A 27127-nucleotide genomic window follows, 5' to 3' on the forward strand; every position below is an offset into this window, starting at 1 on the left:
CCCACAAAAAAAAAAAAAAAAAAAAAAAAAAAAGCAACATCAGGAGAGTCACAGACACAGCTGCTTCTTCCAAACAGCCACAGCCAAACCCACCAGAACAAAGCTGACCCAGGAAGGCACCTCTGGAGTAACCAGGGAAACCGCCTGGGTAAAACTGCAAGGTATCCGATACCAGGAGCCTTCATAAAAGTAAAAACTTAACAAACAGCTAATCCGCTTGTTTAAATCTGTGACTCAAGACCTTCCCTGCCCAACAAGTGAGTATTTTGTCATACTGAGGGTGGTTAGGTGGCTGTGGTACAGAGAACAAGCAGAACCTCAGCATGTGGGATGAAAATGGGTGGTTGCAATTAGGAAGAGAAGTCCTCAGGTAGTATAGGGCAAATTTGAAACCTGTTTCTCATACAGACGTAGCCCAAACAAGGCCTCATTTTAATCAGATTTTCTAAGATCTCAAGCTTGTAAACTAGAATGCTGAGTCTCAGAAAAAGAGATTAATTACAATCCCTAGAGTGAAAGAATCAGAAATCTGTGGGTCTTCTGAGCTGATCCATCTGTAGATGCATTCCACAAATTGGAGAAAACCTTCCCTCCCTCAGATTAAAGATTTTTTTTTTTAATGGAAGATCATCAATTTAGGAATACAGGAATTTAGAACATAAAAACTCAGTGTCTTCTGTGTAGCAGTGGTCAGAACCAAGTCCTTCAGAGGAAAGTATTAACGATTAAAAATTATGGGAATGCCTGCCTCCAGAGGAAGGCCTGCCCCTATCTCTCATCATTTCTTATTGGCCTTTCACTTGAAGCATAAGACTATACCCCTTAAAAATGTCTATTCTGGCTAACAGTCACAGGAAGGGTTTTGTTTGTTTTTATTTTGATTCTTGAAATTTTTGTTTGTTTATTTATTAAGAGTCCTGCTAATGTTTAAGCCTCAAATATAGAATGTGGCCCACAGGTTGATATATAAGTGTGACACTGCATGCAGATATTTTCTTCCTTTTTTCACTGCACCTGTTTACCTGTCCCCAGTGTGTTTCCCTCATTACATGCTCCGTCACTGCATCTTCAGTCTTACCTGGATGCCCAAAGGTCAGTCCAAAAATACTCTTTGTTCAACCTTGGGAAGAGCTCTCCAAGGCTTCTATTGTGTGGCTCACCCCAAAACTGGTGAATTCAAAACCTGGTAATCCTTCAAAAGCTTTCTCCCGGCTTTTTGGTAGATCGGCGGCCCTCAGTTTTTGAGGTATGCCTCCATTTTGGATTAAGCGCACAATTCTCATCTCACTAAGGCTCATTTGACACAGATACAACTCCAGTGGAGTTACTGCAGCTTTACAGTGCTGTCCATAAAAGCAGAGTCCAGCTCCTCGCTGTATCTCTCAGGATGCATCAATAATGTTATTCTAGCAATTAAAGCACCTCCGTTTCCTTGACATATAGGCTCCTTTCTCTTTAGTTGAGGCTAGTTCACACACGCCTTAATTCTGCATCTCTTGACCTTTTTGAATTCTCCTTTCCTTTCTGCTTTTCTTACAGCTTCCAAAAGTATTTCACTAGAAGAATGAATGCAGAAAATGTGAAGTGTTTGTTCCCTTTGAGGTTTGACCACCAGGCTAGCCTCAGCAGAGGCTACCTCAAAATCTTCGGGTGAGACAATGCATCTTTTAGTAAGTTCTCCAAAAACAGTACAGGAGACTTTCCTCTCCCCCTTAAATCTCACTGCAATATTGTGTCTTTTTGTCTTCTATTGATCCCTTTTAAAAAATCCTGAAGTTTGGCTTCATTTCATTTGTACAGCTCTTAGCTGACATTTTTCAACTGTCGTTTTAAAATGCTCAGCGTTCCATTTCCAACAAGGTAATTAAAATAAAAAGCTCCCCTTTCCCCTCAAATTTATCCTTCTTAAAAAAAAAAAAAAATCTGTATCAGAACCCCAAGTGCTGGAAGATACAAGAAAGAGTTGAGTGGGAGGGCTTCTTGTTGTGTCAATAATCACAAGTGATTAAAATTAAGCTGACCAGGGAGATAACTAGCTAATCTAACAATTCCTATGTGGCTGGTGGTGTGTGAAGTGCTTCTGGATGGCAGGAGTCTCCAGGTGGCTGGTGAGCAGTCACACCGTCTGGAACGCCCGGCTTTGGGCAGGCACCATGACCTGCGTGGCTCCCATTTTCACCAGGTTAGCGTAGTCGACTTTCCTTGGCTCGGTTTCCTTCCCTTCCGTCTCCCTCTGGCTGTACTGGGGAGGAGTCAGATGGGGAGTAGCTTCTGTTGACAAAGTCCGTTGGCTGCGAGAGGCACTGTTGGCTGTCGACCTGGTTGAGGAGGAACCCGAGCGTGAGCTCCTGGAACCAGAGGATGAGGAACTGGGCTTGACAAGGTGGGCTTTGGGTGCCTCTGCGTCTTCTCTGCAATCAAACACAGCAGGGTTCAAATGCCATGAGAACAGAAACACTCCTATTTTTGCCAGACTGAATTGCTGCTGCGATGAGCAGTTGCGCACTGAAGTTGCAAGTCACCAATGCACAGTTGTCAAGCAGTTTGAGCAAGGTACAGGGTTTTCTGAGTTCTGTGCAACACAGCTTGGTGGATTGAATTCATTACTGCTCTGCAGAGCTATCAGCCAAACAGATTTATAATACATGTGCACACGACTGGTTCTTTCTGTGTGGCTTTGAGGTCTGTGGACCAAATGCCAAGTGTCAGTGCAAAAGAGTTCAGACAGTACTGCCTGCTCTGCAGTCTTTACTCATAATGACAATTTACCTCAACAGGACAAGCTGAGACCAGTTCATCAGTTTAACATATGTGGGTAGTGAAAGAAGTGCAAGAACTGGGCCCAGAGTGAGAAAAATCATGCATGAAAAGGTGATAGAGGAGGCTCAGACTAAAAATAAAAAGGTATGTGAGATTTGAAAGCAAAAGAGAACAAGGAAAACGGAAGGGAATAAATCAGCAAAGAATACCTTCTTGCTGTCCAAATAGGCAACCTGACTGTCAGCCAGTGTAATCAGCTACTGGATGGATTATAGAGATGCCTGCTTAACAGCACATAGATGTCATATGAGGGCAGGCAGTCCTTGGCAAACAGAAATAAGGATGGAACAAGGCGAGGGGGTTCTTCAAGGGCAGGAGGAGCTAAAACTCCTTCCTGGAAATATCTTTTTCCAGCACTTTCCTTCTCGAGGTTAAGCTCAATTGGCTACAGTCCAACCTCCGCTTAGAGGAGTGAGCAGCAGACCTCACACACATGTAACAGATGAATTTAAAGAACATGCATCAGCATTCTTGGTACGCCCGTACAGGGGTGAGGCTTCTCAACTCTGCACCCAGAAGCTCAGGGGATTTTTCTCCCTGAGCTAAATCCAGAAGCACAGTTGTTCAAAAGACTCGAGGAGGACTGTGAGAACCTGCCTGCCTCGTAGTGTTCCCAACAGGAAAAAGCAATTTAAAAGAAAAATCAAACCTCTCAGAACCATAAGGGCTGAGTTTAATCCTGGAGAGAACTACGTTACTGCTTGAAAATGCTGAAATTGTAAGCAAGAGAATAATTAATACTAAATTGCATTTAATGTAATTTTATTTTGTTTTATGCTAATCTGTCCTGGGAAAAATATCTTTTTTTTCCTCTATTTTGTTTTCTGGAAAGTCTTCACAAGTATTATTCTCACACTAACAAAAAAAATGTCAGTGATATTTCAGGGAGGCTTTACAAGTTTTTTAGAACAACCTTTCACGACAGTTACTTAAAACATCTCAGTTACTTAACTGAGCGAAAAAGAGACATTACTGTGGATCATGCTGGGTGTATGTGAAACTGAAAGAAGGGAGGGTAGGAGGTGAGGGATTAAATGAAAGGCGTTACCTGATTTCATTTGGGGCCTCCTCTTCCTCATATCTCTTCTTTTCTTTCCTCCTTATTGTCAGCCTCACCACCAGGAAAAGGAGGGCAAGTCCCACCACCACGCCACAAACTGCTCCAGCAATCATACCAATATTTTGAGCTTCTGTTGTCCAGAAAATAAATGTGTTAGCTGGTAAACTCCCAGCAGGAGTCATACGGTCAGATTCTAGCCCACACTAGGAATTACACCATTGTGTATAAATCAGAACAGCATGTAATAAATCAGACTACTTCTTTTGGTGTCACCATGCAGAAATTGAACCAATTTATCTTAAAGCGCTTATTTCGGAACCTGAGCCAAGACTGAGAAAAGCATTCACCTCCAGAAGGGTGAGATCACAAGAGCTATGCCTGCAGCTGTGGGTCAGAATTGAAACGGGGAGGAGAAATCCTCACATAAGAGCCCAGAACCACACAAAGCACAGAGGCAGACAGGACAACCCACATCCAAAAAATAAGTACCAAGCAGTTTTGCAGAGGCAGAAGAGTGTTTGAACTACAAATACTTCCCCATGAGGTACAAATATTTCCCCATAAGGATTTTTTCCCCCTTCAACTCACCCTGAAATGATTACAATCTACTTGCAGAATGAATTATTCAATTGGAAAAAAAGTGACCTGAGGATGACAAAGAGGAAGGGAGAAAGGAAGACCGTACTGTGCAAATGCAAGGCATTTTTCATCCATAATAATAAAGTTAATGAGAGAACACTTCCTAACGTCTATGAGCCCTTGGCTGAACCTGTATGAAACTTCATTTCAGTGTTAGGTTGGGTTTGGCTGAAAGTTATTTCCTTCAGGCTTGTCCCTGTGGAGGGTTTAGCGAATCAAAATGAGGTTTCAAACCAATCCAATTGGTATAAGAGCTGCCAGCATGCTTCTACATCAGAGGGGAAGTAAAATGCCTGAGGGGAACAGGTTTTCTCTGCTACATGACCATATTCCAATTATTTCAGGCCTGGTTGGGCAGACGAATTCCAAAGCTAAAGATCTCCACAGAAGAGACCTCTCTATTAGCAGCCTTTTATCACAAGTCCAGCTCTTGCTGATCTCCCCTGAGTACTGCACGTAAAAACCTGCTAACCTGTATTGTTTTATTGTTTGTACTTGCTGTCAGTGTTGATGCCACACTCCACCCTTTTTACTGCATGCATATGCAAAGACACAGGTACCTAGACACATACACACCCTTGATATGGTTCATCAGGTAGAACATTTATTTTAATCTCTGATATTTTGGCCGGAATTTATTAAGTCTGGATTAAAATCAAACTGTGTCAAAAAGTTGCTTTTTAATTTACATTTTACTTCAAGTCAGAGTCAGCCTTTCCAGGCTGTCTTTAGTTTGCTGTCTCAAGTCCAACAAACATTTAATTTGGAATTTGAATGAGGGACTACTCACGGAGATTTTATATCTGACAGTAATCTCACGCAGTCATTACACCCAGAAATAACTAAACGCTGGAGATTCAGCAAACCCACTCACCTTTTTTTCCCCCCCAATATTCTATTAGTCATTCTCAAAACTCAGATTTTTTAACAGACCAAAACAGCTGAGCCCACATAACATATTTACCACTCTAGGTTATAAGGACTGCTGAGCAAAACAGAAATGTAGTAAGTAAGAACTGTTGCATGTGATTCAAGTACAAAAGGGCAAAGGTGTGGCAGAGTTCATCAGCTGAAATAGGACAGCTGAGAAGCTGCACTGCTCATGTGGTAGGGAGAATATTAGTTATGTGCCAATACTCACGCTGCACTGTCACCTGTACAACACAGCTTTCTTGTCCAGCCTCGTTGGTGGCAATACATTGGTATAACCCTGTACTCATCTGGGTAAGATTCTTCAGTAAGACTTGCCCGGGATTAGAAATGTCTGAAACAGGAAAAACAACACCAGGATTAACCATAAAAGACTAAGCGACTATACGGGTGGATGGAACACAGCAGAACTCATTGAACCTCCAGATCAGATGAGCTCAAGAGCAATGACACCTCAAGAAAGCTCCTTGTCAACCTTTTGCAAAACACTACAACTCAGACTTCCTTGTGCAGGGTGGAGCATGCCACAGCATCCAGCTGCAGCAGTGAGGAGCACTGACACACCATTGTTGTCACTGCTGGCAAGGGATCCCCAGTTAAAAGGCATGACTGTGCATGTGGGTGGTTATCTGGCTTTGAGCACACGGAGAGCTCCAAGAGGAAATGACCTGACTTACTGACTCTCGATGTGGGCGGGAGATGTTCAGCTCTCTCGTCCTCTTCATTTATGCGCTGCCATCGGTAGGAGATGGGGGCAGTGCCAGAGGATGAGCGGCACTGCAGGGACAGGTCTTTTCCTTCTGACAGCTCCCCTTCTAGCCAGCATTTGGGCTTGGAAGGCTTCTCTATAAGAAACAAAACACAGGTCATGCACACACAGCAGACTGTTTTCTCAGTGGAACCCCCCCCCCCCTTTTTTTTTTTTTTGGCAAGAGGACGCATTTAAGCAGCTTTCAAAAGCTGCCTTCTCTGGAAAGCATTGGGGAATTACACCACTGATATTTGTTCGTGGACTTCAACTGCAACCTTGTGCAACTTCATAGTCTAAAAAGTAGAGCTGGCTGGCTCAGACATAGAAATTATGGGGAAATTATGGGGAAGTCTGCCTCATGGATACTTGCACCAGTAGAGCTGTAACACTACATTTCTCTCCTAGGTACTATTTAGAGAACTTCCTTCCCTCCCCTTGCTTCGCTATTTCTTCCTTTTCCCCACAGCATCTGGCAGGCCACAGCAGGGCTTCCATGGAATGATAGCATAAACGCCAACTGGTAAACTGAAATCAAGGGAGAGAAGTGCTAACCGCAGCCGTTTATTCATCACCCTCATGACCTGGATCAGTCTAGGGTCCTCGGACATGAACCCCGAGTCCTCAGCAGGAGACTAGACAGAGTGATCACCACTAGGAAGTCATTCTAGTTTGTGCGATGAGATCATAGAGGTAATTCGGAAAGAACAGTTCATGTGATTTTGCAAGTGTGTACACTTACCTCAAAACAGCTCTCTGGGCTCTTCCTGTGTGCTGTCCTTTGCCAAAAAAAATGCAAAGGTTGATATGGAGCTAGACAGTGAAACCTGATCATGAGAAGTCTGTGTGTATTTATACTCCACTGAAATAAATCTCTCTTCAGGAAATGAGCCTAGTGATTTTTTTTCCCCTTTGGAAAAACAATAAGATGATCTTACCTACAACCTTCAGGGTGATGCGAACCCATTCATACTGCCCAGCTTTTTTGACCTTACATATGTAATTCCCTGCATCACTGGACTGCAGGGATATGATCTGTAAGGATGCATCTCCAGCGCGGAAGTTGGAAGTAAATGAAACACGGCCTTTCTGCTCCTCGTTGAGGTCATCATAAACGCGGCCTCCAGAGTAAGTGATCACCTTCGGGGCAGAGACAGTCACTGATCAGCCACTTGGAATTTTACTTTCATATGGAACAACAAAACAAAGCGTTTCCAGAAACTACAGGCTAAGGTTCTGCATGGCTGAGGGACTTACCTAGGGTCACATGGAAAACCTATGGCAAGGCAGAAAATGAAACCTGGATTTCAAGTCTGAGACTGAGACATAAACTGTATTTACACTGAAGGTTCATATTTGAGCATTTATACTAGCATCAAAATAGACACAAGCTTATGCCACAATATGTAAATGTATTCTCTAATCTTAGCTAGATTCAGCTAGCTAATTTAAGTTAACACAAACTTGATTTTTTAAATACTAAACTACTATTTTTTTTTTCCCTGAAACTAAAGTTTTAATACCTGTGCCTATAAAATCGAAAGCCAATTCCGAAAACCTGAAGGGTAATTTTGAGGCTTATCCAGAAATGACTGATTAAATAACAGTGTTGATTTAAGGAAAGCCCAGATAGAAAATCAATACCCACTCCAATATATGATCAATGAATACATTGAATATCAAATAACTTTTATACATTTTAAATCTCTTTAAATAGCTTTTTCTCTCTCTCTCTTTTTTTTTTTTTTTTTTTTTTTTTTTAAAGTGCTGCTTACTTCCTCAGTATAAATTGCAAAGAAAATCACAAGTCTCTTTAAATGAATGTCTGCTGCTGATGTCAACATGGAAACAAGGCAGTTTTCCCACCAGGTGCTGATCATGGATGCACCTACCGCTTTTTGCACCGTTTCAGAAATGTGCAGCAGCCACTCAATATCCAGGCTCCCTTGCTCCAGGAGGCCTAGGCGGTGGTGACAGGGCAAAGTCACGTTTTCTTCAGCCACTCTCTTAAATTCAGTCTGAGCCTCAGCCAGCCAAACAGAACAGGAAGCTGAAAGAGAGATGCTGGTGGTCAGAGGCCAAAAATAAGGGTTCTTCATCATTTGCTTCATAGCATCAAAGCAAGCCCAACAGCTTGGCTTCCTGGATAGATTGCAGCTGATTAAAGGGGACATCTATCCATACATAGGGAGTTAGTTTCACACCGATATTTAAGCACGAAGAACAGATGGCTTTGCACTCCAGAGCTGCAAACACTCAAGTCACAGAAACTTTTGCTAATATATCAACCTACATCCTCAGTGCACTCAAAATTTCAGATTGCCTCCTTGGTTTTGCCCTCTCCTTGTATTCCCTTGTTTTGTAAGTGATGTTTTAGCCCAAAAGACCTTCAGAGCCATAGATTTATTCCTAAATCAGCCTGATGATGCTTAGAATCTCTTTCCTAAAACCGAATGATGTTTCTGCATGCAATTCAGCACTAGAAACAAGAAAACAGCCTGGCAACCTTACAAAAGCATGGTGCGAGTAGAATAGTGAAGTCTCTTTGAACAGCAACATCAAACAACCCAACCAACCACCAGAAGTCATCAAAAACGGTTTGTCAGGAAAAAAGAAGTTGCCAAGACGAACCACTAGATGGAAGCTGCGTCCTTTCAACGTTCGTAAGGAAAAACCCCAAACACAAGCTAACGCCCTGAAACCAAAGCCAGCAGATGGCGCATCCCAGAAAAGAGTAATTTTCAACCCGCACTGCTTAAATCATAGCGAAATTCTTAGTTTCTGTCCCGGTTTCCTTCCGTATTGCTGCCCTGCTAGAACTAAACTGAATCAGAGGGCTGATTCTTTGCTTTACAGATCTCCAGACAACAACGGGCTCTGGTAAGCTCAGTTTCGATTAAAACCAACCCAAAAGATCACAGGTATGAAAAGGAAAACCTGTGTGTTTAGATTTTCAGATTAGACTCTCAGATTTGCTACAAAACCAAATGAAAATGTTTGCAAGCGAGCTTCCACGTGGCTTTGTGGCATGAATGCCATTTGCCTTCTGTGTTGAATCTTCAGAGTGCAGCTGGGTTGTTCTTAAGTTTTGCTGTGCAAGAAGAAAGCCCCCAAACATTTTTATTTTTTTTTTTCCCCCTGTGAAAAGAAGCAAGCTGAAATCTCTCAATTTTTAGACCAATTACCATGAAACAGATTAAAACAGTGAGAGTTGGCAGCGGTAGGAAGATACGTCACACGTGTATTGAACACAACCCCATGATTACATAGCAAGATTACTGGCAGGAGCTTGAGAAGCTGTAGTTACGTAGGCTAAATTTATTCCTGCATTTGCATTCAAACACTGGGACTTCAACCTTAAAAAAAAAAAAAAAAAAAGAAAAAAAAAAAAGGAAAAGTGATATCAGGTGACATTGTCTTAGCTTTCTCTGTTACTCTGTTTATTCTGAACAGAATTACCCACCCTGTTCCCACTCCTATTTTCAGACCATGACCATCCCTCAGCTCCCAATATTCAGTCAATGCTTGTCGAGCACTTGTATAGAAGGTATCTGCTACACGCACACGTGTACAAAAGCACTTTGAAATATCAGACAGGTAGAGTCTTGCAAAGGATCAAACACTCCTCTCTGCACAGATCTCTGCATGAATTGATGAGCATGAAAGCTCCTTTTCAGTCACATTAGCTGCTTTCTTTAAAGGGAAAATTAATCCACTTTATCACTGGATTCACTAGTCCCAAAGCTCCATCTGCCAAATACAATTATACCTTCTGCCTAAGACAAATGCCTGCTCTCTCCTGCAGCCACACTGCTGCGGGCTGCCTTCATTAACACGCTGATATTTGCTAGATGGCTGATCAATAAGTTTAATTAAAGCGCAACAGTAGTGAGCATTCACATCACATTTGCAGCAGCTTCAAAGTGCAATGCCAGCAGAGCACTGAGGTTTTGTATACATATCACGGGGTATTCTAGATTTTAAAATGCAGTTTTACATTAGAAACTCTGATTGAGATTAAAATTTGCTTTTTGATGGAGTATATTTGTATCACTTTCCTTCATCACTGGCTTGGATAGACTGTTTTTAGGAGGGCACCTTGGTCTTCCTAAAGCACCTAAGGCCTTTTCAATGGTACATTCACCATCAGGTACTTGGAAGCTGATTCACCATAGAACTGCAGGCTGTATCCATGTGAACTGAATACCAGAGCATCACACAGGTTTTGTGCTCCCTTTTCCATGACATAGCTGTCTTTCTTATTCAAAAAAAAAAAAAAAAAAAAAAAAAAAAAAAAAAAAAATCCCTTTGGTCCTTATTGGTTCTTTAAGCCTACAAATTCTAAAGGAAGCCTGCAGGTGCTCTAGACAAAACCTTCACTTTCTCTTTCTAGTCACCTATACCTGCACAAAGACAAAAGGAAGCTCAAAATACAGCTTCCTAGAAGTACACAGAGGATGCCGGTTATCAAAATTACCTGTTCAAAATCTGACGAGAGCTTGAAGTGAACAGCCCACATGCTTTCCTCATGTTTTTTTGTCTCACTGTGGCAATAAGTGAGACAATCGAACAGAAACACAAATTTGCCTTTAGACATGAGCTGGAATTTATGTCTTTGAAATGGAAAGGAACTAGAGACCATGTCTGAGCAGCGATCCAGTTACTTTGAGTTATTATTCACAGAATAAATACTATCTGAGGTTCTCTCATTTATCTGCAGATGAGACCCAGAAAGAACAGCTCAAAGAAATGGGAGTTTGCAGATAGCATTCAGTTATATTCCAGCCTAAATTGTTTAAATGAGGAATTCCTTATGGGCAACCCTTCATAGCAGCAAACAGCCCTGCATGCTGGCCAAAGCACACATTAGCGGGTTTGAGCAAGCAGCTTGCTCTGGGCAAGCCTTTTGCTGTGCTGGGTGGGTGCAGAAGGCTCCAGACCTTGCCCCTTACCCAGCTCCAGAAAGGCAGAGCACATTCTGGGTGAGGCCTTTTGTGCTGGCTGCAGCAGATGGCAGTAGATTAAGACAAGATTTTCTCAAATGTCAGACCCCCGGGTCTCACTCAGTAATGCAATATGTATGCAGGCTCCACAGTTCTTACCCAAAAAACCTCTTCCCCTTCCACATCCTGTGTGGGGCTCTTTGCCACAAGTCATTCAGCAATTTACTCAGCCTGCATCCCACGACTCCAAGGGAGGTCGGTTTGTTTCTGTGGAGCAGGAGCCCTAAACCCATTGCAAAGCAGTTGCTCACGGGCCTGAAAAAAGCCTTGGGTGCGGTGCCAGGCTTGCTGACACACTGCAGCATTCTCTCTTTGGGGGAGGAGACCTTTGTAATGCCTTAACACTTGCACAATTGTTCAAGAAGACAATAGCTCTGGCACCCAGTAGACAAGGGAGAAAGATTTGTCTTTTATCCCTCGTTAATGCTTCAAATCCAAGGAATACAGAGCAGCAAGTATTTTATAGGACTTATAGGACTGTTTAGGACTGTTATAGGACGGCTTATAGAACTGTCTGGGCAACTGGAAAATAGTTTGCTAAAGACAAGATTTTTTCAACATTAATAATTTTGGTAGCCTGTCAAGTCCTCTTGGGGATGCTCTCAAATGAATTATTTTCACACCTCAGTGCAATCCTACTGCCTGATGATGGGGAAGGTTTGGTCTCGCAGTGCTCTGAATAACACATTCTTCTCGAAATCCAGGGTTGCTTTTAGAAAACCACCTCGGTGTATCCAACAATCCCACGCTCAGCTAGACCTGCAGGCTGAACTGCTTGTAGAAGTATACTTCATTTAGACCATTTTGACTAAAAGGAATAAAAAATTTCTACTTAAACAGTTTAAATTAGTCCACACTCCAAAGAGTAAGTGTCCACTGTATTATTCAGACAGGTAACGTTTCTCTAGCTGAATAACCCTGTACATTTGACTTGCTTATTGACAGGCTTAATACATGCAATCCACTCAAGCAAGTATTTAAAGAGAGTGTCTGTCTAAACAATATATACACAAGAGTAATGTTTGAGAGTTAAAAAACAGCTCAGCCTGACATGGTGCAACTTCGAACCACTCCTTCATGCCAGGAATTTAAGATTTCACATCTGTTAGATCTTACTGCAGTCTTGTAAGATTTTATTTACTGAGCTTCTTCATGGAAAAGCAGAAGTCTGCCCTCACTCCATCTAGTGCTCTCACGAGTGCTAATGAACAAGATCTGAGCATTTGGTAACAAACAAATTTAGTATTTTACATGCTTCAATAGGAGGCTGACTACAGAATTCTTTGTGGCCAAAAAACTACATCTGAAGTAAAACTTAAGAGATGGTTGAGCGATTTTGAAACTCAGATCAGCCAAGTATCAATGACACTACAGACACTAGTTCTACTTCTTCTCTGCTGAGAAATGAATCATTTTTTCTTCAAGTTATTACTGATCAGTAGCGATAGGACAGACCTGCACCTCATCTTGCATCTCCCCTTTAAGTTTTCTGTAGTTTCTGCTGTGGACAACCAAAATGGTGAATAGCTACTTCAGTTTGTGACAGAGCTTTAAGAACACACAAGGTTGACACCCCACACTCGCCACCAGACCACTCTAGCATTAACAGTTAGTTACCCTGACAGCATTTTAGGCCAAAATAAATACAAAATGGTGTCTTCTTACAGACAGCTATTTTGCATTCTTTGTGCAAGGGAGGAAAAGCTGGGGGCGGCTGGAAGTCTCCTAAGGATAATTAACTCGGCCAGGGCTGTGCTCTGGGACATCTGCTTTCTGTATTCCTTGGCTGGCAGAGACAGAAAGGCCAGGGGTCGCCTTCCCCCTGAGAGCCCAAGTGCTCCAAGTGACCAAGACCTGGCCCCCAGCGCATGCTGCCTGCAGCCTGCTCCCCTCAGCCTCCCTTTGATTTCAGGAATTTGGTTGTGAAGTGAAAGCATCTCAAATGAGAAAAATGTGAGCTAGCAGTCAGTTCCCGCAGGGACAGGCTGGCTGTGTCAAAATGAAGAGGTCGGCCTATCCTCATAGCACTGCAGAGGTCCTCTGTAATTGGAACCACATGCGCTGGGGCTGAGGTTTGAGGAGGCTGTTAAACAGAAAGCAAAGGCAGCTCCAGCACGCTGCCGAGTTTCCATGGGGGTGACGTGAAGTCTTTGGAATTGAAACCGCTGCAGAGCTAGGAAGGCCCAAGGAGAAGAGAAAAAGCCGCATTTCACAAAGCCAGAGCCTCTGATTTTTAGAGGTTCACAAGGACAAAGCAAAAAGCGCAGGAGGGGGCTAGAATCCTCCTGGTGATACAGAGGCTCCTGCCAGAAGAAACACTGCCAGCTGCTGGCCACCCTTCCTCCAAGCTCCTGAGAGGAGCCCCTCACTCCCTGGCCCTTCTGGGATGCGGGAGGCGAGCCGTGGTGAGCTGTTGCACCAGCATAGTGGCAGAGCATACCATGTGTGCACAGAAATGCCCTAAATGCAGTGTCCATGCTGCCCCTAGTGCCAGCCTGAGGCTGACAAATGAGAGACTCATGGCAGTACAAGTGGCCACATTCAGTCTAAAGAACCTACCTACACATTCCTAGGCGCAAGAGGTAAAATTGTCCCCAGAAAAAGCCAGCAGGAAGCTTGCCTTCAACACCAACATGCAACTGAGTCTAAACCCTGCAGAGACTCTGGAATACTGGAAAAATGTCAAAGCATTCGGTTAGCTGAGGATCCTCAGAGACAGCCAGCAGCTATGTATGTACTGTGTCTGTCCTTTTTCTCATTGTATTTTAAAATCAAGTGCAAGTAGGCAGGTCTGGATTTATATCCCTGGAGACCATAGAGAACAGAACAGACTACATCAGAACTGCTTCTTCCTATTTAATAGGTCACAAAATGTTTGTACAGAGGGTTGTGTGAAGTCCCTTAGCCTCTAGTCCAGGCATTTCATCAGGAAAATGATCCAGGTGTCTTCTTTTTACAGGAACACAGCTCATCTAAGCCTTTCAGTAATGCAGCTGGTGATTTCCAGCTGCATGGATGAGATCTGTACAGAGACTGTCAGTACGTATCACATCCTCAGGGGGCTGAAGCACCTAAGGCTGTCGGATATTCCCTTTTCCTCAGAGCATCTCTGGGCTGCTTTGAGTACCCTACAAAGGTTAGTGCTGAGTGTAGTGGAATAGTTCTTTTCCCAAACCCAGCTATGGTTTAAGATTAATGTTAAGACATCCCTCTTGTCAATGGGCAACAGGAGAGCACGAACGGGTTCCCCAGTCACATTTCAAACCCTTGTGTCTTGAGTCACAGCCCAATCTGAGAAGTACCAGGTTCTGGAATACACCAGAACAGCACAGTTGGTGGAAAATACCCGAACTGCCTTATCTGAATCATAGCTAGAATGGAAAAGTACTGACTAATAGTCAATCATCTCATGAGCCTATAAATAATGGTTCTAAGCAAAGAGCCCCTTGAGCTCTCTGGGATCACAGCAGGCTGTGACCGAGGAACTCCCCCAGAGCTAGGACACCTCGCAGGGCCATCTCCGAGGTTTAACACTGCTGACAACTGATGCACAATTACCTCTTAGGGCAGGCTTCAAGATGCAAAGATCATCTGCTGATTAATGCCACGAAAAAAGGGTGAGTAATTCACCAAGGGGAAATCCTTAGGCACACAACTTGAGAAAGCCCCAATACCCTGCAGTAAGTTTCATGTGAACCTTGCAATTATCAAATCTTTAGGTCGCTGTTTTAATCATAACTAATTTTTGTTAAAATGCTATACTATATCAATAAACCTTAAGAACTTATAGTGATATAAATTGGATTTCCAGTATCTATATTAAATTATGTGATTTGAGAGCAATGGGTTGTATCAGCTGAGATAACTCAGAAAGTTTCCTAAAGAGGAGATAAAGATTCCTGATAAAACTACAGCTCTATTAAGGATTCTTTTGTTTGCCCCCTCTTAGCACCAAAATGTAACAGATTAACCAGAAAGTGCTGAACTGATTGTGTTCCGCTGCTGCTTTTTGTCATAGAACTTGAACTTGTTATAAGAATGACAAGAAAGCTACCAAGAAACCTGGAAGGTACTCACAAGCAAACTTTATCCTTTTTTGCATCTCAGACATTTTCAACAAGTTGGATGTGGTTTTAAGGAACAGGCTTCAGCCCCTGTTCAGCACATCCATGTTTTTCAGTGAGATGCTCAGTTCTGCACCCATAATTGCACATAACGTGGTATGACATCTCACTTATCCACTACAAGCACTGCTAATATGATACAGAATGAATGCCTAATGTATTAGCACTCTGTCACTTTTCATATTCTCCTAGTCACTCAATCTCAAACACTCAGCTACAGCCTAGCTGTAGGGCAGAAAATGAACAGCAGCAGCAGCTCCTCCCCATCATCCCCGTAAGTCTTGGGGAAGATGTGAAATTCTGCAGCACTTCTGGGATGAATACAAGGTGCGATCTTTGAGGCTGAGCACAGCAAGACCAACAGCAGGCTGACTCTGGAAGGGTCAGGGTTACAGATACTGCCTACCCAGCTGTTTCTCACCACTGCAGCAGTAGCCAGAATTAAGTTACACTTACTGAACCTGTTGGAGGTTAGAAAATACAAGAAATCTGGTTCTCTTAAGCCTTGTCCTTGCACTGTTTTCAGTATGTAAGTAAATAAAGATCGCATTCTTAATTGTGTTATCAGTATTTATTCAGCTCCTTCCCTACGTCTTTCCCCCAGTTTGGCATAACAGCGTCCCAGCTGCAAGCAGAGCCCTAAGAACAGATTTCTGTTCTATCCAGCCCCCAGTGCCAGGAGCTGCTGCATCTCTACACATGCACTTAAGTCTTGGAAGACTAGATTCACTGTAAATCCTGCTTTCTGAAGCCAAATTGAACAAGTAGGGATTACAGAGCAATGCAAACCCCCCTGTAAATGCTGGAAGAGACACCCACCTACTGCATCTTAGGCAGCTGGCATCAGCCAGACAGTTCACAAGATCTCTACATGCTGAGCGTTAGTTTGTGTTGCACTGAATTAGGTCTGATCTTGCATTTGGTGGGCTATGTATTCTAAATGATTGTGAGGTTCTTCCTAGTAACACTTAAGAACTAAAGGGCAGACTGAATAGTATACTCGTGAGAACTTGCTTTGATTTTAAAAGATGAGCATAATTTGGAAAGCATTCTCCCTTCAGAGGGACGCATCTCCCAAAGTGCAGCACAACAGCTATTTTAACTGCTGACAGCAACGCTGCACAGCTGTTACAACCAATTCAGAACTTAAAAGGACTTAAAGTCAGGAAGTAAGGAAGTGTTGCATAACACTAAATGCAAAGCATGACAATGATAAACCCACGCCTATATGTTTTTCAATGACTGGGCGCAGCTGACCCTAAGACACCAGTGCACTGACAATAGCTGGGGATGCTGAGGTCTGAGAAGGATTCCATTACCCATAAGATCACAGCTTATGAGCTGAGGGCCAAGCTCCACGTTCCCCAGACTTCTGGATCTATTCCACAAGACAACAGCCTACCAGCCTAAAAAGGACACAGCTACACAATAACGTTACATTAATCAAGTCGGTTAAGTGCAGCAACAATGCTGCAACCAAGGAACATAAGAAAATGAATGGCTTTTCTTCTGTGAAAGTTTCAGAACATCTCTGAAATGGAAAAGCCTATTATTGTTTTCAACTACCCATTTATTTACTGTAAACCTACCCCCCCCCCCTTTTTTTTTTTTTTTTAAGCTTAACATAAGGTATCAAAACCCTTGTCTTAAAAGTTCAAAGCATGACTTGAGTTACCATTTACGATGGTAAAGGAATAAGGAGTAAAACTAAGCAGATCCATTTCACTTCCTCAGAAACAGATGCAGCCTGAGAGTAGTGACTTTTTAAATGCCATTTTAAGTGGCTTTTTCTACCATGCAAGTGGAAGGACTAAAGCAAAGCTTCAGCATCTCTTAAGCTAAATACAACCTGTAAATTATTGGGAGGGACAGAGAGGGAGCCTATTCCAGGGTTAAAGAGCTCAGAATCTGTCAGAGCTGAACCACACTGAACTACTTTCTAGTGGTCATATCACCCAACCAATTGCCTCTGCAAGCTTGGTCAGGAAGCAGATTTTCTCTGCTCACCGCAGGGCTCTCATGCCGGCAGCTGAAATGCACGTTACATATATTTTGCATGTTTGCAAATACCAAGGGCTCTGCAGAGCAGGAAAGTCTGTAAAAGCCTAGGGCCATTGCTAGGGGAAACCCTGAATGAGAACATGCAAGCGTCATGCCTGCCAAATATTCCTGTGACCTTTGCACAAAAGAGTAATCTAGTTCCCCTCTGGCACATGTTCCTCCTCGGAAGGGAGGGATGCCCCAAGTGTGACCGGAGAGGCAGAGCTCTCTGTGAGAAGTGGCAGCTGGGTAGCAGTGTCCGAGCACATGGAAGCCGTAGGAGCTGCTACACATCGAGCTCTGGTGAGCAAGCACAATGTTTCCAAGATGCTGAACAGAAAGAGGGGTTTGGAGGGGAGAGGGGGATAAAATGTGATTCAGGCAACAGTTGAACAACTCTGCTAATTGGATATGAAAAGGTCAGGTATCTTATCAAGAAACATACTGTAAAGGTCAGGCAAAGTATACAGAAGCCTAGAAGAAATGGGCATGACCAGCTGCAGTTCTACCACTGGGACTCTGAATCTCCATCTCAGTGTATATAAGAAGTCTGACCCTCGACCTAAAAGCAAATATTTTCCTTTCTTATGCAGACTGAGGTCCCTACCACAACTCGACTAACCCATTTCCTTAAATTCAAAAAGGGTTTCTATCAAGTACAGCTCTGAACATGGTCATAAAGCAGGAGATGTTGAAGCAGTACTGTGCAGATCTGTCTTAAATATCCATGCCTGCTCCTGATAAATTATTTTCCTTAAAACTGCTTGAGAACCACAGGATAGTGGAGGCTGTGAGGGACTGAACTTGATCTAGTCCAAGGCCCTGTTCTAAATAGATGCCAGTCCCTTAATCATCTTTGTGGCCCTTAGGTTGGCTCATTCAAGGATATTTATCTCATACTGGGGAGCCCCAAACCAAACCCAGTATACTTATGGTCTCACCACTGCTGGGTAGAGGTGAGGGATTACCTCCCATGACCTGATACCAACTCCTCCTAATGCGGCCCAGGATGCTGTTGGCCTCTGCCACAAGGGCACACCGCTCACACTCACCAGGACCCCCAGCTCTTTCTCTGGAAAGTAGAAAGGATAAGGTAGAGAATATGAGGACTTCAGTGTTGGCGCAGGAATACAGGCATTTCATAGAAGCAAGAATCTCAGTGGGTCTAAACAGCCTGAAGAAAAACGATGAAAGTTTTCTGCTGAATGATTTGGAAGACTTGGCAGCGGGGATTTCTCCGGGAATTCATTTGAGCTTCCTGGACAGACGAGAAACAAACTCTACAGAATGACCTCAAGCCCTGCTACGGAATTAAGGGTTCCTGGACAAGCTGCAGCTTCTGTGCCTCACTTCTGTCCATGCAAATGTATGTGAGAATACCTGCATGCCTCAGGGATGAATATGTAAAAGCTTACAGAAGGAATAACAAGGTTACAGAGAAATCTGAGTCAGACTCTTCTCAGAGGTACACAAGAAATAGATGAGAGACAATAGACAAGCTGTAAAAAGGGCAATTCCAGTCATATTAGGGAAAAAAATACCGCAAGGATATGCAAGATTATAGTCTGTGGAATCAGCATCCTTGGAGTTTTTCAAAACTGGACTGGCTCAAGTCCTGGGCAGCCTGATGTAAGCCAACCCTGCTTTGAACCAGAGGCTGGATCCAAGGCCTCCAGCCATCCCTCCTGCTTTACACAATCCTGTGCAAAGCTCAAAGTCATATAGCAGGTCAAGGAGGGACCCATGAGATTCAAGCAGCACTCCCTAAACCCTTAAGTCTTCCTGCTTCACCACAACTTCTAGGCTGCCCCAACTTCCAGTTCCTGAGGGCCACACTTTGGCATCAGCTGCCACGACATGCACTGTGTACACAGCTGCTGGAGCAGGGTGGTGGGCTCTCTGCTGATTAAGTCCATTGTAATGTCTGGCAGGCATCTGTCAGCCACATTTACAGTAAACTCCAGCTCTCCTATCATGTGTGGTCTGTGGGGATAGCTGAGCACATAATTTAGTTAATGAATTTAGCTTCTTTTACTGTTGACAGTATCTGTGAGCAGGTCACAGCTGTCACCAGTTTCTTTACTCCAGTACCAGCATATTCAGTCCTCTCCACAGGACAGAAACAACAAGCTGTTCTATCCGATCAGATACATCACCTGATATTGCTTCCCAATTGCCTAAACTTGCAAGTAAATGCATACGTATATTTGACATTGAATTCCCTCCAATATTTACTTGTACAACACCGACATTTATTCGTAAGTGCCAGCAGAATAAGTCATTAACTGACCACAGAAAGTTGCAAAAAAAAGGGCCAAGGCAATTTGCTAAGGTAAAACATTGCTATTTGCAAAGTAGTCTGCCTTATGCTGATTTTGGGAGCTGAAACAAGATCCAGGGAGCTCAAACATTCCAGCTGGTGTGCCTTGCCTCTGTGCTCTATGAGTGATACTGAAAATATAAACCCAGGTTTTCAGGAAGGTAACCTCTCCACAGAAATGACCAAGTGTGTTTTCCTGCAAGCTAGAATCTGCTTTTTATATTGTTGCTCTTCAGTATTCCGGTGGATTAAATTTTGTCCTCCAAAAGCCCCCAATATTGTTGAGCCAGAATTGCTACAAGCAGCAAGCAGAACATGTGGCTGGCCACGGCTATACCTGTGTATTTCTGCTGTTTAGGTTTCTCCAAAAAAGTAAGTTTTCTTTAATAGAAGCTGACACACAGCTCTCCCCCTCTGTTTAAGAGGGCATTTTCAGTCAGAAGGAAGACTAGATAAAAGTGCTGGCTGTCTAAACTGAGCACTCTGGTCTTCCTCTGCCTCCCCAAGGTGCTATTCACCTTCATACCCTTAACCGAGTGTATGCAGAGTTGCAGGTATTCAGCACCTCTGCACATCAGCCATCTAATATCTCAGCTGTAACTTCTGTGCTTTACCTTACACATCAAGAAGCTGTGGTTAACTTAATCCTGTCTACTAGTTCTCAGGGGCTTGGGTATCACCAAGTGAAGAGAAAAAAGCATAAAGGAAAGTGCCTACTGAGTAGTTTTACTTATTTACCTTGATTTTAAGCCTAATAGACTTTGTCCAGTGGCATTCAATTAACTAGCATCATTCTGCATAAGCAAAAACATCCTTAATGTTACCTTTCCCCCACTCATGTCCCAAAGTAACTTGTGCACATCGTACAACTAAAACAGCCAAATCACTTTCCCATCGATCCTCCCGTGCCGAGACCTTGGTGTTCTTTCACAGCCATTAGTTAATGAGCTCTGCAGCCCCACAGTGAAGCTCCTAAGTAACATTATTTAGTGTGCAAAGTAAAGAAAGCAGATCCTGAAGGCTCAATCCATCCATGACTAACTAGGGACGCAGCAGTGCTGACCAAGGTCACAAGAAAACAGCAGCAGAGTTGGGACTGGGTTCTACAATTCACAAGCTCCAAATCAAACAAAACACGGGAAGTATCTCTCGACTGGCTGCCTGCAGAAGGTTCGGTGCCCCTGGCTTGCTTCAGTTCAACCACATTAACCTGTGGCACAGTATTTTTGCTTCTTAGAAGAAAATGCATTGGATCTCATGCAGGTTACCCGTCAGAGATGGGAAGGGTGATAGAGGCTGTATGCCCAGTGTGCTGACTTTCAGAGAGGAGGCTGGCACCATACACAGCCCACAGTCCACAGAGAGAGGAGAAAAAGCAACTTGTGTTGGCTTATTACTTCTGGTTTCCAAACAGGACAGAAAGTGAAGCCAGCACAGCGCTCAGGCTGCAAGGAGGTAGCTGGCTCCTTGCCCAACACATCGGTTCGTTTTTCTGAGGCCCCTTCAGCTCCACACAGCCAAAAAAGGAAGCTGGAAAATGTCATACCGAAAACAAGAAGGGCTGCATCTCCTTCTCTCTCCCTGCCTGGAGGAAGCATCTCCTCTGGCTAAACTTCAGACACCCAAAGGAGAAGCAGGCTGCTGTGCTTTCCACCTGATGCTTGCTTCACAAGAGACTCACAGGCATGATGACCAGTGGCCAGCCATTCCTGCCACTCATCATATTCCTGGCTGATGCAAAATCATTTGGCTGTGAAACACAGGTGTCATGTTATGCCACAGCCCTGCCAGCTCTTCCAAGAACTCCAGGTCCGGAAGAAACACTGCCCATTTCTTCTTGACATACTGCTGGTGCCACATGAGCGGAGCTGGCAACTGTTTCCTACTGACCCTTGTGCAATTCTTATAACTAAATATTTTCCCTTTATTTCTAAATCAGACAAAAAGTCCCTAGTCACATGCAGCAGCCAGGTTTTGCCAGGTTCCAGCCTAGAACTACCCTAAGACAGGGAACAAGGACCCCAAAACAACATCAGCTCTGCTGCAGACCTTCCAGTGGTCCACTTAATCCTCAACCTTTTGGTGCTGATTAGGAAGTCGGTCACCAGCACTGTTTGATGGACAATCCGTCACTCCATCTCACAGGAGGCAGAGTAGGACAGCCATTTTGCCACAAGCTACTGAAAAAGCTGATAGGAGAACCAGAGCCTTAAGGCTCTTCCATCCTAAAAAGGCAGGATCCCCAAACCAGCTGCTATTTGCATCTTCCCAAACATTGAGGAGTCACCACTGTCAGCTGCCTCCCTTTTAACCCCTGTTGGTTAACAGCATCCTCCTAACAGCTGGCAGAGCAGGTCACAGCCTGTGCCTTCAGCACACTCAATTCCCACCACAGCATGGGGGAACTTGTCTTACACCAAGGCAGCTGCTCACTTCGGTGGCATGTTAAAGCCCAGATCCTTAAGGGCTATTTTGATGTGTCGTGCCAAGGTAGAAGTATAGGAAAAGCACTTTAATCAGACTTCAATACACTGCTCATTTCCTGCAGTCTCACAGAAAAGCTGTCATACCTGAACCAACAGCGTGGCAGTCAGCGGCTGTGATGTTCCCAATAGCATAGCAAAGGACTTCTTGCTCCCTGCGCCTTGTTTTATGCTCAGTGCATTCAGTGGAGAGAACCCGGTAATGTGGGTTGATTATTTTTACCTTAAGCCTTTGCTGCAAGTTCCAAGAAAAGCCCTTCTCCCTTACGAACCAGCGACACCTCCCTGCATGAGGTTTCGGGGACAGCGGGGGGAAGGCGGTTATGTAAGAGCTGCAGGAACTGAGGGGGAGAATGAATGTCAAAACTTGCTAAAACACAAACCCTGGAGCCTTGCAGATTCCGTCTCCAACATCCATCAAACATGATTAATTTTAATGTCACAACATTTTAATGTCAATTACTTTTAATGTCACTGCTTCTTATTTACTGGTGCAACCACATTCTAGAGCTGATAAGAGATTTCCCCCAAAGAACTTTTAAGATCAAATAAAGAAAAATAAACGCAATAAGCACAAGCAGTAGCCTGGTGCCTCTCTGCTATTGTAAAGTTCTTGATGTGGTGAATCCAACTGCATTTCAAAGGCCAAGGCATTTGAAGAATAGAGCATATCTGAGGGTTTTCTGTTCAGGGTTAAATTACTACTTAGTAAAAATTTGCTTCTATGCATGTTTTCCAGACTACATCAATTTGGCTAAAGATGCCTATTAGATAAGTGGCTTGATATTTGCATTAGGCTAAGCCCCCAGACAATATTTTTAATGTTGCATAAAGTAGACAATAACAAAGTCCTAATCCTGGTTCTCTCATAATTTGTGTATAAAAGGACAGCACATAAACTTAGACGGTTGAAGAAACGGAAGAGCCTGATATTCAACATCTCCAGATTATCCAGTTGCTGGGGAAAAACAGAAGAGCTGAAGATTTTCGTAAGGCATCACATTAAAAATCTATGTAAATTAAAATCTGTTCAACTACTGCAAATATAAAAGCCTGCTATTTCATTCAAATTCTTTGCTTTCATTTGCTCTTTGGCAGAGACAGAAACAGCAGATAGCAAATAGGGAAAAGGAATACAGAACATGTACAAAAGATGACAACAAAAGAACAAAAACAGTGAAGTATGAACAGGGTGACTCAGCCTGCAGTGTTAGGCAGCTATACCTAAATACGCTATGTGGTACCTATATATAGTACTATGTAAGTGCTATATACGTGTTATTTGCTTGTTGCTTGCTGAAAAGCAATTAAAGCACCCTCCTTTGGATGCAACATGCAAATAGCTGCTGTATACTTAGAACTCAAGTATTTTTAAAGACTTGATTGAGCCTGAAGAAAATTTGTGGGTACAGCTGGCAACACAAGACCGGTACACAGACTTCTGTCTGCGAAGCAATTTTTAAAAACAGTTGGAGATGAAAACCTCAAACCCCACGAGGTTTCTCAAAACAATTAAGGAAGTTTTCCTGTCCTCAGTCTTAAAACTTACTCTAAAGACAAGTCAGGCCTCTAGTCTAATATAAAGCTTATAAGAAAAGGAATTTGCAAAACAAAGGAACTAATTAAAGAAACTGAGGAACAGAAGTCAAACACCTGTGTTTTGAAGCATTGTATTAGCTACTGATGTTTGTAGCAACTAGAGATGATAAACTGATTAATCTGAATAAAAAAGCAACATTTTTATTTGAAAATGAACAGATAAAACAGCACACAACCAGTTATATTTTGTGCTCAGTTAAATGCAAATGTATATGAACAACTGAACTGAGATGAATAAGAGGGCATGAAAATACATCATTGTATAAACAAATTGCTTTGTTTGGAAGCAAACTACAGACTGCAGCTATTGTTAGGCCTTTTGCTATACATGATTTTGATCCTCAGTAATTGTTTCAGTGTGGTTTTCACTTCTCAGCTACAGAAATTTTATTCCTGACACTTTTGCAATAGAAGTGATCTAGTTTAGTTTCTATCCAAAGTCTGTTTGGAAGAACTGTCTCAGACCACAGGCAGTAGCATTAGAGCAGATTAATTGTTGAGGATCTGCTTGAAAGGAAGTTGGGAAAATTTAGCCAAAGCTTGATGCAATGTTCAAAGCGATACTCTGAGCAAAGACTTTGCAATTAGGATCACCCTAAAGGAAGTGAGAGGAAGAACAAATATCTTGTAGTAGTTTCCTAGGACATTTTTAAACAGATGTAGGCCACACTAATAAGACCCGTTGGCTCCACAGCACCTTGACTGGACATAGGCAAGATGAACACATCATTTCTGGGAGAGGATTGCTGGTCCTGCAGGAGAAGTTACTGCCAATAAGAATAAACCCAAGCCAATAAATTGCACGATTTAAGAGCTCAATACAGACAGGGCTTGTGTTTGTAAAACAGATCACAGACTCTAGAAAAGAGGGTAGCTAAGAGAACACTGGATCCAGTCATTGATATACATTTATATATCCACATTTGCACTTGTTATCTCATTTAATGGTAATGAATTATGCAGCTCTAGAGCTACTACCATTTTATTTCAAAAAGCTTCAGCCATGCATATTTTAAGACAGTGGCAGTTCAATGGGACATCTGACATGCTTATTTCCACCAATATGTCACTGAGTTACATCTCAATCCATAATACAACTGTAAGAATGAAATTCGACATTGGTAGGTTTTCAAAGCAGTATAGATGAGGTAGTTCTGGTAGTGATAAAGAACCCTTGAAAACAGGTATTTAACTCTATTATTAAAAAGAAAGGCCCACTACGAAGCTTGGACTTCTCACCCAATGAGAGCAAGGCAAGGACAGGCTTTTGCCCCCATGTGTGCTCCCCCCCAAACTCCTGCTGCTTCCCATGCCTGGAGCAGGGGCTGTCCTGATCTCAGGCCCCATGCAGAAAGGGGGAGGCTTAGCACGAGCCAGCCCTAGCTGTCAGCTGGTGTTAGGATCCAGGACTCATTCAGAACTGGGGGTGGGATTTACGTAACACGATGAGTTGCTTCATTCTTCTCCTCTTTTTAGGGGATCAATCACAGCACCGTCTCCTGATCCGTGCAAAGCACCTATTGCATCACCCTTGTGCTTGCATTGACCCAGACACATTGGTGCATATCAAAAAAAACACATTTACTATAAAAGGTAATCAGGTAAAACATACAGAGGTGCCAAGAGATGCAAGACAGTGCATTCTGACAGAGCTGTGTGTACATCTGACAGCTAGCATAGCCCAGAGTCATCTCCCAGTCTTAAACAATTCACATTCCTTCCTGAAGCTAAATTGCGCTTGGCTGCATTGTTTCAACAAGCAGAAAGTCAGCCTTGTGCCAGGGGTTTGCTGCAGGAACCTTTACCCTGACCCAGACTAAGCTAAACTCTCCAGGCACAAGCCCTGAACAAAGCAGCACATTGCCTTTGTTTACACACATTAGTTGCCCTGAACCAGGCAGAGAAAAACAGCAGGGTCCTGGTGCTGCATGGAGACCTGGCAGGCCATCTTTGCAAAGCCACCTGAAGCTCTGCAAAACCCTGAAGCTCAAAAGATTCCTCAACAGGATCCCCAGCCTGTTTTTGGTTTTAACTCTTTCGGTCTGAGAAATTCTCCTGCCCATCTTCTCTACTGCAGCCAGTTCAAATTCACTCAAGTTCAGCAGTTCAGACCTAGAGGCTCAGCCAGTGCCCACAGCTTTTATATTAGATGTCAGGAAGATTTGTTTCCATGGAAGGATTGGTTAGACGTTGTAACAGGCTGCTCAGAGAAGTGGAGGAGCCACCAATCCTGGAGGTATTTGAGAGGCATGGATGTGGTGTTTAGGGACATTGTTTAGTGGTGACTTGGTAGGGTTAGGTAATGGTTGGATTTGATCTTACGGGTCTTTGCTGACATAAATGATCCTATGATTCTATGAATCAGTGTTTTAGATGAACTTTTAGTCATCTGGTCCAGTAATTCCTAGCTCCTTATTTTCATGTTCTCTTTCGGGCAGAAGGAGTCTGACTCACTGGCTGAATCTATGCAAAAAAAGTCAAATAGTTGTACATTAGAGTTACTGTAGAGTTTCCAAAGCATCTGGCAGACAGGGTCTGATGCAATTGTGACAGCTCACAGAAGTGAATCCAGGGCATGAATAACTATGGCAAACCTATGGGCCAGATGAAAAAGTGTGGCTAAATGAGTATATTAGCCACTTGCTGTTACCGAGCGCAGGGTGTCTAATGAACTTCACAAAGCATTATAGAATCATTTAGCTCAGAAAAGACTTAAATGATGATCAAGTGCCCCATTAACACAAGCGTGCATGGTTACACGGAGACATTTCTCACAGCATGTTTCATCTTCCTCTGACTTCCCAGGGTTTTGAGTTGTATGTTAAGGCCTTTTAAAGGCACATCATTACAACTTGCTCCCTACATGCACTGCCCACAAGTCTATCTGCACGTATCTGTAGCACTGGAGGCATACAAATAATGATAAATAATGCCTAGAAATCCACTGGACCTCTCTGCAGCTAGTACAGACAGTACCACAGAAAATGCTGATGCTAATTTGTATTTTGGATTAGGGCATTAGCCCTGAGTTTCATGGGGAGCCTGGTCTCATGTTCTTACATGAGAATAGGGGTAGTTTGTGGGGAAGGGGTCAAGTAGAGCTGTAAGGAGAACAACATAACAAGGGGCTGGAGCACCTCTCCTACGAGACAGGCTGAGGGAGTTGGGGTTTGTCAGCCAGAAGAGAAGACTCTGAGGAGACCTTACAACAACCTTCCAGTGCCCAAAGGGGGCTGCAGGAAAACTGGGGAGGGACTCCTTGTCAAGGGGTGTGGTGATAGAACAAGGGGTAATGGCTTTAACTGAAAGAGGGTCAATTTAGATTAGAAAATACAAAGAAATTCTTTGCTCTGAGGGTGGT

At 43.2% G+C, this 27127-nt stretch overlaps 1 protein-coding gene across 1 annotated transcript in view; it reads right to left on the reverse strand.

Moving 5' to 3' along the window:
* CLMP (CXADR like cell adhesion molecule) overlaps positions 1 to 27127 on the reverse strand; it is a gene marked incomplete at its 5' end in the record, with an annotated part of 42700 nt that continues 15573 nt past the window's right edge. Inside the window, 6 exons of the mRNA XM_084301687.1 lie at positions 1 to 2411; positions 3869 to 4010; positions 5661 to 5783; positions 6127 to 6294; positions 7136 to 7337; positions 8090 to 8247. Of these exons, the coding sequence (XP_084157813.1) occupies positions 2117 to 2411; positions 3869 to 4010; positions 5661 to 5783; positions 6127 to 6294; positions 7136 to 7337; positions 8090 to 8247 (1088 nt within the window). The 3' untranslated portion in view covers positions 1 to 2116. The remainder of the gene's footprint in view (positions 2412 to 3868; positions 4011 to 5660; positions 5784 to 6126; positions 6295 to 7135; positions 7338 to 8089; positions 8248 to 27127) is intronic.

Source organism: Netta rufina, assembly GCF_964035555.1.
Source record: "Netta rufina genome assembly, chromosome: 25".
In the NCBI taxonomy this organism is placed as follows: domain Eukaryota; kingdom Metazoa; phylum Chordata; class Aves; order Anseriformes; family Anatidae; genus Netta; species Netta rufina.